At 37.2% G+C, this 17,136-nt stretch overlaps 1 protein-coding gene across 1 annotated transcript; it reads left to right on the forward strand.

Annotated features, from left to right (window-relative positions):
- Positions 1 to 43: 43 nt before the first annotated feature.
- LOC126830955 (hormone-sensitive lipase) lies at positions 44 to 15,689 on the forward strand. Its single transcript, XM_050561515.2, has 9 exons — positions 44 to 668; positions 1,975 to 2,130; positions 4,131 to 4,208; positions 6,188 to 6,370; positions 7,737 to 7,865; positions 8,752 to 8,896; positions 9,693 to 9,911; positions 10,631 to 11,613; positions 12,386 to 15,689. Exons 1-9 carry the CDS (start codon positions 111 to 113, stop codon positions 12,620 to 12,622), a joined length of 2,688 nt encoding a protein of 895 aa, XP_050417472.2. The 5' UTR covers positions 44 to 110; the 3' UTR covers positions 12,623 to 15,689.
- The last annotated feature ends 1,447 nt before the right edge of the window (positions 15,690 to 17,136 follow it).

A 17,136-nucleotide genomic window follows, 5' to 3' on the forward strand; every position in this document is an offset into this window, starting at 1 on the left:
TTTCGGTATGGGAGCAAAACATTCAACCCGAGGCGGAAATATGGCGGCGCTCTGAAGTCAACAAAAGTTTGTTCTAGTTACAGGGTAATTAATCTGTCACTTAGGGCAGGATGGAACGTGGCATAATGGAGGAGCAATCCTCACGAATTCTCATTAATTTAATCAAAGATTTACAATCACTATGTTTGACAAATATGGAATATTTCCAGAGTGGCACGCAAAGTCATCATGCTAAATTTCATGTGGCATTTTGTTTACTGTTTGAGTATTTGGACCTTGGAATTGAACCCAGTGTGATGGCCTTGATACCAAGATTGAGTGAATATGACGTTTCACCACAGACTAAAGGAAATGGCTACAGAAGTCTTTTAAGAGTTGTTCAAAAATGTTGTCTGCATTTGATACAGTTGTCGCGTCACATAATCATAAACCGCGATTCAATGCTGTTCCGTCGTGCTCACTATTCAAAAGAACTCGAAGCATATGTCGCAACCATGGGTCAGTTACGGGCGTGCTTGTACTATGCTCAACAGGTGATGAACTATTGTCAAGAGGGGATGCTGTTTACTGACGAAGATGCGTTAGATTCCTCCATCGCTGATAAGTTGATGTTAGAATTTGAGATGCTGAATCAAGATTGTTTCTACGGAAGATGTTTAGGTTTTCAGGTAAATCGAAATGATAAAGATAAGATACATGTACTGTTGTCAAGTTATATGAGCTAGAATTTATATATGCCTCTATATAATCCAGGGGATGGATGGCCGAATGGTTAGCACGTGCGCGCTGTATCACAAGGCCTGTCATTGAGTCAACTGGCATGGTTTCGAATCCCCAGTTGTACGTGACAAGGAGTAGGGTCGCCTGTCCAACCTCGTGGGTTTTCTCCACGTTAAATCCCATTTCTCTCTCTCTTTCTCTATAAGTAATCCAAATAATGTTTTGTTTATACTCCACTGAATCCCATCACAACTCTTCTTAAATGACAATTGTCAGCCATTATCACATCACGTGATAGGACTGGTTAAACACGTTCCAGATATAATTTTAACACAACGATCATTGCTACGATAGATGTTGTATGAAGATTTCAAGAAAGGGAAGTGACGAACGCAAAAGGAAAACATAAGTTCAAAATTACATGTACCAGACTAAATACTAGTTTATTGATTCAGTTTCAAGGCCTACATCATTTTTAGTCAGAATAATTCAGCCTCTAATACATCTAGCTCCGTCCCAGAGACTGAAGTTGATAATGGCAGTTACATATCATAGTGAGACAATTTGAACTCACGAAAAATAAATGTTTACACCATTAATTTCCATATTTCTTTGTTATAAATACATAATTAATCTTCCACATTTCTCACTCATCTTCTTGTCTTAATCCACCCTTAAATAGGAATGAAATGGGGTTTAACATCCTACTGTTCTGCTCCGAACTGGGCTAATGAAGACGGTCATACGCCATGCAGGGATCGAACACTCAACCTCCAGACTAGCGAGCCAGTGGGGAATCACTTGGCTAAGTGGGTAAGACACTGGCTCACTAGTCTGTAGGTCAGGTGTTTGATCCCTGCATTGGCTGAGAAAGTTCATCCAGATTTTTCCGGCGTGGTTCCCTCTTGTCAGTGATGCAGGACGGAGGGCCTGACAAGGACAGCTGTCTAGTTGTTTGGATGGAATGGAAAACCGAGGTCCCATGTACATTGGCATGCACGTAAAAGATCCCTTGACAGTTGGAATTTGATATAAGAGTAGGCCGTAGTGCCGCTGTCCGGGCAAAATTTCCCTCATAGCACACTGTATGGCGTATGCCCGTCTTCATTAGCCCAGTTCAGAGCAGAACAGTAGGACGTTAAACCCTATTTCATTTCCACCCATAAATATTCTCAAATTCATTATTCAACTTTTAATAAGACTGAAATACTATTAGTACATGTAGATAATTTTTATATAATATTTTTATTTCAGTTTTGTGAAACAATGCAGAGGCCACTACAAATAGTGGCTGTTGCCATGGCATCGTTCAGTGAAGGATATCAGGAGAATTCTCAACTCATGAAATTAGCCACGTCCGTATTTAACAGTGGGAAATATTTCCTCAACCCTGAACTTCGGGGAAAACAGGTCAGTAGTGGGCTACAGAGATTAAAGGGCATATGGCTCTATTCTTTGGGAGACGAAAAATGGTCTAAAAGCACATATTAATGTAATATGAATATATGTAAAGTGATTTATATTCCATTTATAAAACAATTATTGTAATTATGTTCGGTGAACTACGCGAACAGCCCGAATTGAATGACAGTCTTTTACGCCTGCTTAGTCCATTCTACATGTTTAATTATTATTCTTTCATCATTTGTGAATCAGCAATTACTAATTGCTGATCAGTACATGACTGATGTACTGCTTATAAAACGTTAATTGTGTCTTAAATATTGGATATTTTCATGGCAAGATAGCAATGTCAATATGTTCAAAAATATGGAGAGTCATGGTGGCCTGATTTTCCTGTGTCCTCTCGATCCTGGTGTTGACCAAGAGAAAGAAAGTTCCTTGGGATTATTCAACCTTGGTTTATCATCTTATCCGAATGACTGGGAAGTAGACATCCCAGATTTCTCTCATGAAGCGACGGCTTTCACTCAGTTCGAACTCATCAGGCTTAAGGCAGGACACTACCTAAGAATTTTACATTGATAACAGAAACTTGCCATTTAGTGTAATATTAGTATATGATGTCCCAAATCAGATTTGATAATTTGAGCGCAAAATGTTTATTTGTTGCCATGGAAATGGTGGCCATATTGGATTTTTTTATATATTCACGGTGGCTATGTTAGGAGATCAAAATCTTCAACAATTTTATTGAAACAAACTATTTGTGATTTGGAATAACATATATAGGCATTAAAGAGTGCAAGAAGGCATAAATTTTACTATTTAAATGTTATTAAAGAACATTATGCATCCCACAAAAAACAAGTGGGTGTAGCTGAACACACCGCTGAAAAGATTTTGTACAATTAAATATCCAAATGTATAACAAACACTTTGAAAATCACCTTATTGCAAACAGTAGCTATAGCACTAATCGTATTCCAAAGATGAGACCATTATCTCTCATAGATTTTGAGAATTTGATTTTCTAAGACCTGATATGGGTGAAAAATTGAGTACGGAAAAAAGCAAGTTAAAAGTTAAAAATTTGATTTACCTATACAAATGACTAATTATTTAACACTAATAATATAAAGGCTGGACAAGACTTGAAAAATCAACAAATTTTAACTATTTTGGGCAATTTTAGCTGATATCAAAATTTGACAGATCAGTCTATACAGAGTGTTTTATAAGGTAGTGTCTTGCCTTAAGTGAAATTGTGTGGCGGTTTCCTTTATATAGTCGTCGAGGACCGGAGCACAAAATTAGTCTTTTATCAACCTGAGCAATACTGTATCAAATATTTCTTGAGATTATTCACCCTTGGTTTATGATCACATCTGAATGACTAGTGCAGTTCCCTGCCAGGCCTTTTTCCAACATCACTGACAAGAAGAAACCACACTGGAAAATCTGAGCTACTTTCCCAGTCAATACTGTGATTTAATTGAGGACTATCGGGTTAGTGAGTCTGCAACATACTTACTAACCCACCATAGATGTACATGTAGATCCCCTCTAATTGTTTAATTTCAAATGGTATAAGTTGAAACCAGACTGGAAAACTCTTGACCATATGAATCAGCTTGGTCTATATTGTTTATTCTCTAGACCTTATGATGTTATAAACACTATGTTGTTTATTCTCTAGACCTTATGATGTTATAAACACTATGTTGTTTATGTGAATTCTCTAGACCTTATGATGTTATAAACACTATGTTGTTTATTCTCTAGACCTTATGATGTTATAAACACTATGTTGTTTATGTGAATTCTCTAGACCTTATGATGTTATAAACACTATGTTGTTTATGTGAATTCTCTAGGTCCTATGATGTGATAAACGTTATTTTGTTTATGTTTATATTCTAGGCCCTGCAATGAAATAAACACTATGTTATTTATGTGTATTCTCTAGGCCCTGTTATGAGATAAACATTATGTTATTTATATTCTAGGTAGTAAATGTAACCCGATCTGCTGATGTCAAGTTTTGTAAAGCGTTTTGGTCGATAACAGAAAGCGATATTATGCATGTAGGTAGTTATCACTCTTTTCTTTCATGTCTGCTTCTTTCTTCAATCTGATTAATATCGGGGAGCCACGGTGGCTAAGTGGGTAAGAGGCTGGCTCGCTAGCCTGGAGGCCACGTGTTCGATCCCTGCATTGGCCGAGAAAGTTCATCAGGAGATTCCGACGTGGTTTCCCCTTGTTAGTAGTGCAGGATGTGCACATTGGCGTGCATATAAAAGATCTCTTGGCAGTTGGAATTCGATATAAGAGTAGGCCATAATGTCGCTGCCCAGGCAAAATTTCCCTCATAGCATACTGTATGGTGTATGTTGGTCTTCATTAGCACATTTTGGAACAGAACTGAACAGTAGGATGTTAAACCCCATTTCATTTCTCATTTTTAAGACAGAAATCAAAAATGTCCATTTTCACTTTTGACAGTGTATCTTTTTGCGAGTGAAATGGGGCCGTCAGATAAGCTGCCCATATGAACTGTTTATGTTCATGTGTAGGCAATTGGCCTGTTATTAACATATACTGGTTATCTCTAATAAAAACAGCAGTGCATTTCCGCAGTTTTGTATTGTTTCTGAATATCCCCTACTTTTTTTTAAGAGTATGTATATATAATGGAAAATGAATATATTGAAAATTTCATTCAAATTAATTTTTCCCAAGCGAAGTTATGGCTGTTTGAAGATCTAGCATATATTGTGTATTATTGCAGCAACAGCACAAGTCAATCGATTATCCATTTTATCATTAAATTTTTAAATCAAGCAGGTTTTCTAATTCATGTAAATCATGGCCATCTGATAATCCAGAAAGTTGATTATGGGCATAAATGTCTAGATAACAGTTTATGTAACATTTGAAGCCAAGAAAAATTCTTGCTGTAGGTCGATTTAGCTCTTACATAATGCATGTTAAAGTTTGACTGAATGACGTGGTCAGATCGTATTGGTGTTTTATTCAGTTTGTTTCTTACTGAAAGGGTCTGTAAGTATGAGGGGGGTTGGATGGCCGAATGATTAGTATGTGCGCTGTATGATAATGCCTGTCATTGAGTCAACCCCGGTTGTACATGACAAGGAGTGGGGTCGCCCTTCCAACCTCATGGGTTTTCTCTGGGTCCTCCAGTTTCCTCTCACTGCTAAAGACCCCTACGTGCAAGCGAATTATTGAAATAACATTCAACCATATGTTAGTCCCGAAAGTACCTAGTTTGTGTCAAATGGACGTTAAAACCCATTTCTCTCTCTCTGTGTAAGTATGATGGGACATAACACGAACTGTCAACACATATTGGGCAATGTTGAAATGTTTGTATGTCATCGACAAGTTCCCTACAAATGTGTTTATGTCTTAGGCAAGTTGCAAAGGTCATGAATTGTACAATCTGATTAAAACTCAGATCCAATTTCGTTTTGTTTTTATAATTCAAAATTTCGATTTTACTTGCCTTTACTGCACTTGGATCTGGAAGCGTTGTTATTTTAACTCATGTTCTGCTTGAAATGAGGAGTCAGCCAATCAAATGGTCTGTCGAATCGAGTGTTTGACCTTTTTTGTGCGGAACTGTGGGTAGACATTAGCGTCAATAGAAATTAAAACAAAGCAAAAGTAGATAAAAAATACATGGCGGTCGCTAATTGGTTAATCGAATGACTGACGTAATCGGGTCAAATGTCGCTTGCTTGGTACCTGACGTCATAGAACGTGAACTCCCACTATAACTTGTTAGATCTACATGTAGTGTAGGCCATCGAAAGTATAAAAAACAAAACGAAATATAGATCTATATTTTAATTAGATTGTGAATTGTACGTCATCAATAAGTTTCCCTACAAATGTTTAAAATATGTATATGTCATCAACTAGTTCCACACAGATGACATATTGTTATTAATAATAATTATGTAACATTTGAAGCCAGAAAAAGTCCTGTAATACACAGATTTAGCTCTTACATGTACATTATGCAATCTTTAAATATTTACAGCAATTACCAGCGTTAGTTTATCCTTCTGTTGAAGTTGATGAAGTGTTACAACTCGGCCCAGATTCGTTTGAAGTGAAGTTAGAAGATGGGAGTGATACTGTGTTTATAACACCACCATGTGCTCATACTGGACCAGGACCAGTACAAGTCAGACTTATATCATATCATCTTAGAGATGGACAGGTTCGTACAAATATAAATATTACAAACTTTATATCATTTTGATTCATGATCATTGAGTAAGACGCTCGCTTGATAACCAGGAAGTCTCCAGTTTGCTTCCATTGGTGGCCAAAAAAGTTGCTTAAGTTTTCCCAGGTACGCGTCCAGTGTTGGCTGAGAAAGTTCCTTAAGTTTTCCCAGGTTAGCTTCCAGTGTTGGCTGAGTTCCTTAAGTTTTTCCAGTGTTATTTCCCCCTTGTTTCTGGTGCAGGATAAAGGACCTGATACGGATGGCATCTGGTCATTCAAAGGGGATGAAAAAAACTAGGTCACATGTCCACACTGGTCTCTGGTAAAACAATCCTCAACAGTTAGATCTGGAAATAAGAGTAGTCTGTAGAGTCGCTGTCCAGACAAAATATCGCTTTTAGCCCACTGTATGGCATAACCATGTCTTCATAGCCCAGTCTTTGCACAAAAGTAAGACATTTCATTTCATTTGAAATATATTAATGATATAATGAAATTCATTTAATGGTTATTGTCTTTGTTCTGATTAGTCAGTTCTCGTGATTTGTGCCATAATAAACTGATCATATGCCTTTATTTCAACAAGAACATATAAAATGTTTTGTAATCTGATTAAAATACAGGAAATCACGGTGGGTAAGACGCTGGCTCGCTTGCCTGGAGGTCGGGTGTTCGATCCCTGCATTGGCCGAGAAAGTTTATCCAGATTTTCCGGTGTGGTTTCCCCTTGTCAGTGATGTAGGACAGAGGGCCTGACAAGGACAGCTGTCTAGTCGTTTGGATGGGATGAAAAACCAAGGTCCCATGTACACATTGGCGTGCACGTAAAAGATCTCTTGGCAGTTGGAATTCGATATAAGAGTAGACTGTAGCACCGCTGTCCGGGCAGAATTTCCCTCATAGCACACTGTATGGCGTATGCCCGTCTTCATTAGCCCAGTTTAGGAGCAGAACAGTAGGACGTTGAACCCCATTTCATTTCGATTAAAATACAGATCTATATTTCGTTTATTTTTTTATACTTTTGATGGCCTGCACTACATGAAGATCTGACCAGTTGTAGTGGAAGGTCGTGTCAGGGGTCATATGAGCAGCTTTTGACCCTATGACGTCAGAGTTGATTAACCAATCAGCGTTGATGTTTCTCTTAGGAACTCGACGCAACAGACCGTTTCATTGGCTAATCCCTCACATCAACCAGAACGGAAGTTATATAACAACTCTTCCAGATCCTAGTGTATAAAAAACAAAACGAAATAGGATCGTGTTTTAATCATATTGAATGTTCCTTTTCTTTCATCAAGAACATATTATGTATAGAATATTTCCTTACATATAAAATCTATCCTTTATTTCAGCAAGTACATATAAAATCAACTAAAAACAAACCACCCAAGCATCCTGTTGTTCCGAAACCAAAGAGTCCAGGTTTGATTGTCCACTGTCATGGTGGAGGTTTTGTAGCACAGTCATCTAAATCACATTCAGTAGGTTTCATTCTCTTCAATCCTAGTAATTCTTATAAATTATCTTCAATCCTAGTAATTCTTATAAATTATCTTCAATCCTAGTAATTCTTATAAATTATCTTCAATCCTAGTAATTCTTATAAATTATCTTCAATCCTAGTAATTCTTATAAATTATCTTCAATCCTAGTAATTCTTATAAATTATCTTCAATACTAGTAATTCTTATAAATTATCTTCAATCCGTGTAATTCTTATAAATTATCTTCAATCCTGGTAATTCTTATAAATTATCTTCAATACTAGTAATTCTTATAAATTATCTTCAATCCTTGTAATTCTTATAAATTATCTTCAATCCTTGTAATTCTTATAAATTAGGGGGGTTGGATGGCCGAATGGTTAGCATGTGCGCGCTGTATCATAAAGCCTGTCAATGAGTCAACTGGCGTGGTTTCGAATCCCCGGTTGTACGTGACAAGGAGTAGGGTTACCTGTCCAACCTTGTGGGTTTTCTCCGGGTCCTCCAGTTTCCTCCCACTGCTAAAGACCCATACGCGCAAGCGAATTATTTAAATAAAATTAAACCATATGTTAGTCCCGAAATGACCTAGTTTGTGTTGAATGGAAGTTAAACCCCATTTCTCTCTCTCTCACTCTCTCTCTCTCTCTCTTATAAATTTTTATCTTCAATCCTAATAATTCTTATAGATTATTTTAGATCCCAAAGAAATTATCTTAAATTATCTGAAAAGAAATTAACTGAAATCCAAGTAATTTTTTTATTTGTGTTGATATTTAAAACTTGTGAATTCTTGTTGAAATGTTGCAGTGAATTAAATCGCAGTAATTGTTATCCATAAACATTGTTTTATTTAATCTTTATTCCAATTATCTACTTTTAGGTATATTTACGTAACTGGGCTCGAGATATCAATGTTCCTATATTATCAATAGATTATTCGTTAGCTCCAGAATTTCCCTTCCCACGAGCTCTAGAGGAATGTTTTTATGCATATTCCTGGGCCACACAGAATGTCAGTAAACTAGGTATGGTATTAAACACATATTTCCTCAGTCACTTGGAGAGGTTTATTACAAGTAAATTGACATTTTCACTAATTTATGCCTCCTTCATATGTAAATATCCTAATTAAAATCGAACTGTCCATAATATCATGTTTAATGTATTGGACGTTAATGTTATAATAAACCACAACAACTCTTAAGGTGTTACAAATGAATAGAAATGAAATGGGGAGGGGGGGTAACGACCTACTTTTCTGTACCAACTGGGCTAATCAAGAAAAGCTTACGCTATTTTCCAAACGTCTCAAAACGTCCGACCAGGCATATATCAATCGGACATCAAGATATGTTGAATAATATTCAAAATTCCAAAATTAATATATTTATATTGTACTGAGTGTATAGCTACCACTCAACCCGATTATCATTGATAATAGGCTGGATTGATTAGGCAATTAAGTGATTAAGTGAAATAAGAGTAGGCTGCAGCACCACTCACTGTCTTGGCAAATTTTCCCTCATAGAATACTGTATAGCGTAAGCCTTACATGCACACCTTGAGTTGTTGTTACATTCGAACGACTACTGTCTGAACCTTGCTATTTTATAAACGGATTTCTGCGATTATGAACAAACTATTTAACTTTGGTTATTATAAACTTAACCAAAGTTAAATAGTTTGTTCATAATCGAAGAAATCTGTTTATAAAATAGCAAGGTTCAGACAGTAGACACTGTCCTTGCCAGACCCCTCGGTCCAGCACCACTAACAAAGGGAAACCACTCCCAGGTGTTACAAGTATTTATATTTTTCTAGGTTCAACAGGGAAGACTATTATATTAGCTGGTGACAGTGCTGGGGGTAATTTAATTATCTCAACGGCCATGAGAGCTGCTTCATTTGGTATTCGACGTCCTGATGGTATCATGGCTATTTATGCTGCTGTCCTGGCACGATATACCCCGTCTCCATCAAGACTTCTTGCCCTCATGGATCCTCTTCTCCCGATTGGTATACTATCCAGATGTCTAGCAGGTAATTTAACTACATTCCTTGAGTAGCATTTAGTGACTGAGCACAATAAAAAAAACACAACACAATTTATATGGAAAACAATCAATAGCACGATGCTTCAACAAGTATTCTCTTATCATTATCAAGCACAAATTATAATACAGATGTGTATAGTTATAAACCAGTGATTGTTTTCCATATAAATTGTGTTGTGTTTTATTATTTGAATTTAAGTACAGTTTTACAAGTGGGCGAAATGAAATGAAAGGATATGGGGTTTAATGTCTTACTGTTCTGCTCCTACTGGGCTAATGAAGACGGGAATACAACATACAGTGTGCTATGAGAGAAATTTTGCCTGAGCAGCGGCAGCAGCAGCCCTATCGCCTACTCTTATATCGAATTCCAACTGTCAAGAGATCTTTACAAGTGGGCTGAATGGTTATCGCGTGCGCATTATATCATAAGGTCTGTCATTGAGTCAACTGGCGTGGTTTGGATTCCCCGGTTGTAGGTGACAAGGAGTAGGGTCACCTGTCCAACCTCTTGGGTTTTCTCCGTGGCCTCCGATTTCCACCCACTGCTAAAGACCCCTATGCGAAAGTGATTTATTGAAATAAAATTGAACGATATGTTAGTCCCGAAATGACCTAGTTTGTGTTGAGTGGACGTTAAACCCCTTTTCTCCCCATTTCAATGTTTGTATAATTTTAATTCATTCAATGTTTGTATAATTTTAGCGTATGCTGGTGTATCTGATGAGCTGTTAAATGGTTTAACGGAAACTGAGTTCTCGAGTAAAGCTCCGTATCATTTGGACGAAGATGATTCGTCGGACACGGAGTGGGTTATTGTATACGATAAAAATGAGACTGACAAGAAGAAGAAATCAGCAGAGACAAAACAGACAGATGGTATTGTTTCAGATAGTTCTACGGAGGATTTCCATTCTGCATGCCAAACACCACAGGCGGACCCTTCGTTTACTGATGCATTTGACGTTGTTTCTATGACAACAGATGAGAATGATCAGTCTGTCGCACCAACTCCCGAAAATTGTGAAATTGTCTCAAATCAAATAGATGCAGAGGAAACAGAGAAATTAGAACGATCGAGAAATACAGAAGTGCCATCATCGTTAGAGTTACCTCCCCCGGAATCAATATTACCTCCCCTTGTTAAGGGAACCATGGAAGTTATTGCTACTGTGATAGATAATCTGACCGGTCAAGCTAACTGTGATCAAAGTAACTGTGATGAACACATGTCAGAGTTATCTACTCCTGACAAATCTGGAGCACCTGCTCAAGTGGAGTTATCTCCCTCTGACGAACTGATCTCTGTAGATTTAAACTGTGTTTCTAATGCTGATAATTATGTGATTGATCCTGTCAGAAGCGAGAGCTGTCCAGATTTTAAACAAGTACAGAATAACGTTGAGACTTTACAAAACGGTGCCACCAGCCATAGTAATGATACGTCTCCGGCCCACGTGACTCGACCAAAAAATTTCAAACTGCCGCATTCGCAGTCTATCCCCGCATTTCCATCTAATAGACCTCGACCCGGTGCTATGTCTCCTACAGATTTTCTACGACATCGTCATCTAGCTCAAAGTCCATTAAAAGTTGTACGTCATCTACCTATTGTGAAGAATCCCTACATGTCTCCGCTACTGGCACCAGATGAACTGCTGATGGGTTTACCAGACATGTCTCTTGTTGTAAGTAATTAGGTTTATTCTTGTTTAGATTTAGTTGAGTTACAACCTACAGGTAATAATATTGTTGTTCACAGTTTTGAACATCCTCCTCTTTCAGAATCATCGAATTGTAAAATTTTGCCGAATTGTTTGTTCGAACACGAATGATGGTTAAACAGTAAAGAAGGCGGTGTTCATTTTTCACTCTTTATTTGCTTGTATGCGACAAGAAGTTGAGTCACCTGTCCGAACTCGTGGTTTCGAATCCCTGCTTGTACGTGACAAGAAATTGAATCACCTGTCCGAACTCGTGGTTTCGAATCCCTGCTTGTACGCAACAAGAAATTGGATCACCTGTCCGAACTTGTGGTTTAGAATCCCCGCTTGTATGCAACAAGAAGTTGGGTTGCCAGTCCAACTCGTTTAGAATTAAAAATGTTTCCAAATCTGGCTTCCTTCTGTATATTTGTAGGGTTTTGACCACTGTATTGTACAGTATGCACCTAGATGAGGGTGGGAGTGGGTGGCTGAATGGTTAACACGTGCGTTGCATCATAAGGTCTGTCATTCAGTCAAGTGGCGTGGTTTTGATTCCATGCTTGTATGTGACAAGGAGTAGTGTCGCCTGACCAACCTCGTGGGTTTTCTCCTTGTCCCCCGGCTTCCTCCCACTGCTAAAGATCCCTACGCGCAAGCGAATTATTGAAAGAAAATCGAACCATATGTTAGTCCCGAAATGTGACATAGTTTGTGTTGAGTGGATGTTAAACCCTATTTTTCTCTCTCATTACAGGCTTGTCATCTGGATCCACTGCTGGATGATTCTATCATGTTTACTAAACGATTACGTAAACTGGGTAAAAAGGTTGACCTTGATCTCGTGGATAATCTACCTCACGGTTTCCTCAATTTCTCGATGGTAAGCAAGGAGGCCAAACATGCAACTGATGTGATTATTAAAAAACTGAAGGAAATGTTTAAAATGGAGGATCTAGAACCCCCGATAAGTCAGATGAATCGACCTGTGTAGATATTACACTGTTAAACTGATATCATTGAATTATTGAACACAGATCTTTTACTAATTAAAACTCATTAAATTATCATACAACTGAGCATTATTCCAAACTAATGTTTAGTATTTATAGAAAGTGATTAGTAATTATTAATTATACAGGTGTGTAATTAACTAGCTGTAAAAGATGTCACTTCTAGCATAATTAATCTTAACTGTTTGAAAAATATTATGGATATAAAATAAGGACTTATATGTTTGTGTCATATATCAGTCCTTCATGTTTAAGGTGCTCTTTCGCTCCTGCTCCTCTCGACACAGCTCAGCTTTCCTTCCTTCGCGGGAGTCATTAAAGACTCATGCAAATTAGCTAAATCGCTCTCCTAAATATTGAGATTAATAAACTACTTTCAGTTTTTGCTTATTTTTAAACTGCATACGTGCATACATTTAAAGAGAATATTAAAAAAGACTAAAGCATAAATATCATTTGGCTCTCCTTAATTCAAGAAAATATAGAATTACTCTTGCAATATAATTAAGAAGGGTTCTTTTACGGGAGCTTTTTTCTCAATTTTGAAATTGACAGGAGCTTTTTATGACTCCCACACGATTTCATAAACGTGAAGGACTGATAAATGTTTTATGTTCATATGTCAACGATATCAACTTACAATGTTATGATGTATATTTTAACAGTTTAAATCTGTATTTTAAATAATTCATTACTGCAGCTTTCAGCTATGGATTTCACAGACCAGAAGCTAATTCTATAAATTAATAAAAGCAATAATTATTTTAATGTCGTCAGACTCTGAGACTATTTCATGAAAGGCGAACGGTGATGCTTACCACAGATTATAATAATTGTAAAAAAGTGTTCGAGATGCTTCCCTTCAAACGTATTTAAAACATGAGATGTTGTCTATATTTTAGAGCTGAGCGCTGGGAGCAGCTCTAGGGGTTGTCTACATGTACATTTCATCCCGTCCTCCAAACATTAACTAATTTCTTTTTATACAATCTGATTCAAACACAGACCCTATTTCGCTTCGTTTTTTAAAGTTCAAAATTTCATTCTGGATGATGTGATGGATTAGTCAATAAAATGTTCTGTTACGGAGAGTTGCACTAAACAGTGCTGATTGGTTAATCAAATGTCTGAAATCATAGGATCAAAAGCCACTCGTATGACCTCTTGACGCGACCTCCCGCTACAACTGGTCAAGTCTTCATGTAGTAGAGGCCATCGAAAGTACATGTAGGGGGGTTGGATGGCCGAAGGGTTAGCACGTGCGTGCTGTATCATAAAGCCTGTCATTGAGTCAACTGGCGTGGTTTCGAATCCCCGATTGTACGTGACAAGGAGTAGGGTCGCCTGTCCAACCTCGTGGGTTTTTTCTCCGGGTCCTCCAGTTTCCTCCCACTGCTAAAGCCCCCTACACGCAAAAGAATTATTGAAATAAAAATTAAACCATATGTTAGTCCCGAAATGACCTAGTTTGTGTCGAGTGGACATTAAACCCCATTTCTCTCTCTCTCCCATCAGGGCTTGCCACGACACGCGAGTAATTACTCGCGCGCACGCTACGCTCGCGTAAAACCAAATTTACGTGAGTGATTAAGTACTCGCGCAAATATAAAAAATAATTTAATCAGAAATAATTGAATATCGTAATATAAAAAGCCGTAAACAATTTGTATGCCTTCATATCGATGCACTATTGCGCACGCGGCGTGTCTTTCCAGTGCCAACTGTTATTAAAAATACTTTGAGACGCGTACTGCCAGGCGGTTTTTAAGCGGATGTCCTTTGCCGTGTATGGATAATCAAACATTGAGCGGATGTTGTCGTTTCTATTAATAGCAATTCTTTCGATCCCGCATCTTTTCTGCAAATTGATGGGATTGAAATTGTTTTGCCTGTTCTTTTACCTTTCTAAGCTTTACCCGAATCCCCTCAGCACGCCAACGATGGCAAAGGGAAGCCCAGTTTCTCTTGCAACGTTCTTGTCATGGAAAGACGATTTACAGATAATATTACTGCCAAGGAAATAAAAGAGTATGCATTGTCATTGTGTGTGAAATAGCTTTATTCAACGTCCGCTTCCACCGAAGTGACAAGAGCATTGCCATTAGGCACATGAAATTTAAATGGCTACTCACGCACATCATTCTGCGTGAGTAAATACATGTACTCGCCTCACTCGCGCAAGTCTATATTTGCGTGAGTAGTCATCTACTTGTCTCCAATTTGCTGGTGGCAAGCCCTGTCCCATCGCAAGTATAAAAAACGAAACGAAATATAGATCTATATTTTAATCAGATTGTTTATTTATACACCTACAATTAATTTGGACATATGTTGTCACCATGTTGTCACCATGTTGTCTGTCTTTTGTTGGTCCATCTTCTGTCCACAATTTCTTGTCACCACTCTGCAGGCCAGAGTTATTTATATATATATATATATTTTTTCAACTTCATGGGGTTTGTTCATTGTCAGTTTTGCTGGGCAAGGAACACAGTCTAGTAGTTTGGATCAGATGAAAAATCGAGGTTCAGTGTACACGTTGGCAGGAACGTAATAAAAATTTGAATTTGAAATAAGCGTAAGCTGTAGTGCTGCTGTCTGGGCAAAATTTCCCTCATCCATAACACGTGGCAAGGAGTAGGGTCGCCTGTCTAACCTCGTGGGTTTTCTCCGGGTCCTCCGGTTTCCTCCCACTGCGAATTATTGAAATAAAAATAAACCATGTGTTAGTCCCAAAATGACCTAGTTTGTGTTGAGTGGACGTTAAACCTCATTTCTCTCTCTCTCTCTCCCCTCATCCATAACACACATCCCAAACTAAGGCTGTCTGTCTACAGTTAGCTGTATTATCGAGGTATGAAATAGAGGGATCGCTGTGTACAGTATGCCAAAATACACTGTATGGCATATTCTTGTCTTCATCAGACCAGTTGAAACAGAACAGTCGGCAGTTGTTTCAATGGTTAAAATATGTAAACAAACGTTCCTCAGTGAACATGTGAGAATAACGAGTGACTAGAGGTCCTCTGTGATTTATTTTATATTAAACTGGTGTATATTAGTTATAAATAACATGTTAATATATATTTAACTGGTGAATATTAGTTATAAATAACATGTTAATATATATTTAACTGGTGAATATTTGTTATAAATAACATGTTAATATATATTTAACTGGTGAATAATTGTTATAAATAATGTTAATATATATTTAACTGGTGTATATTAGTTATAAATAACATGTTAATATATATTTAACTGGTGAATAATTGTTATAAATAATGTTAATATATATTTAACTGGTGTATATTAGTTATAAATAACATGTTAATATATATTTAACTGGTGAATAATTGTTATAAATAATATGTTAATATATATATTTGTTATTATTTAAAAAAAAGTTTTATTATGCTATGTATACAACATGTAAGGTCATGCAAAAAAAATATTATTGTTCTGACACAATTCTTTCTAAAATTCTGATGCAGGAGAGAGGTTTTTATTTTTGTGGTTTTTATTTTGTTAAAAGATCTCTACTGGGCTAAATGACTTCTTATCAACATCGGGAGCAATGGTGGCTAAGTGAGTAGTAAGACGCTGGCTCGCTAGCCTGGAGGTCGGGTGTTCGATCCCTGCATTGGCCGAGAAAGTTCATCCCGATTTTCCGACGTGGTTTCCCCTTGTCAGTGGTGCAGAACAGAGGTCCTGACAAGGACAGCTGTCTAGTCCTTCTGATGATACGAAAAACCGAGGTCCCGTGTATACATTGGAATGCACGTAAAAGATCCCTTGGCAGTTGGAATTCGATATAAGAGTAGGCGATAGTGCCGCTTCCCGGGCAAAATTTTCCCTCATATCACACTGTATGGCGTATACCCGTCTCCATTAGCCCAGTATAGGAGTAGAACAGTAGGACGTTAAGCTCCATTTCATTTCATTTCTTATTAACATCACGATTCAAGGTACTACATTTATCTCATTATGTTGTTTATAGGAATGTATGATTATCCAGTATCATTCATGATTGTTAATAACATTTATCAGGGTTGCGTACTGGATAACTGAGCCTGCAATACATTCTAGTTTTATTTTGGTACAGAGTTATTTCTTATAACCAGTGGAATTATGAATGTGCAGCCATTTTGAAATAAAAACCAGTCACCAGCCTGTTTATAAGTGATACAGGATTATCTCTGAGAACCAGAATATTTTTATTATATGACCTAACATGTAGCCTGCTTAAAATATTATAGAACAAAATATGGTTTATTTATAAACATGTACCATGTATATGTATGTACAGTACCATGGTTATTTGTATATGTACCATGTATATGTATTGGTATAATGTATGTACAGTACCATGTATGTTGGTATATTTATGTACCATGTATATTGGTATATCTATGTACCATGTGTATTGGTATATCTATGTACCATGTATATTGGTATATTTATGTACCATGTATATTGGTGTATTTATGTACCA

Source organism: Patella vulgata, chromosome 8, assembly GCF_932274485.2.
Source record: "Patella vulgata chromosome 8, xgPatVulg1.2, whole genome shotgun sequence".
Taxonomy (NCBI): Eukaryota; Metazoa; Mollusca; class Gastropoda; family Patellidae; genus Patella; species Patella vulgata.

Excerpts from the sequence above, each read along its gene's own strand:
- LOC126830955 (XM_050561515.2), top strand. The coding sequence starts at position 111 with ATGGAACGTGGCATAATGGAGGAGCAATCCTCACGAATTCTCATTAAT. Across the intron at positions 8,897-9,692 it reads ACAGAATGTCAGTAAACTAG|GTTCAACAGGGAAGACTATT; the intron begins GTATGGTATTAA and ends ATATTTTTCTAG. Across the intron at positions 11,614-12,385 it reads TACCAGACATGTCTCTTGTT|GCTTGTCATCTGGATCCACT; the intron begins GTAAGTAATTAG and ends CTCTCATTACAG.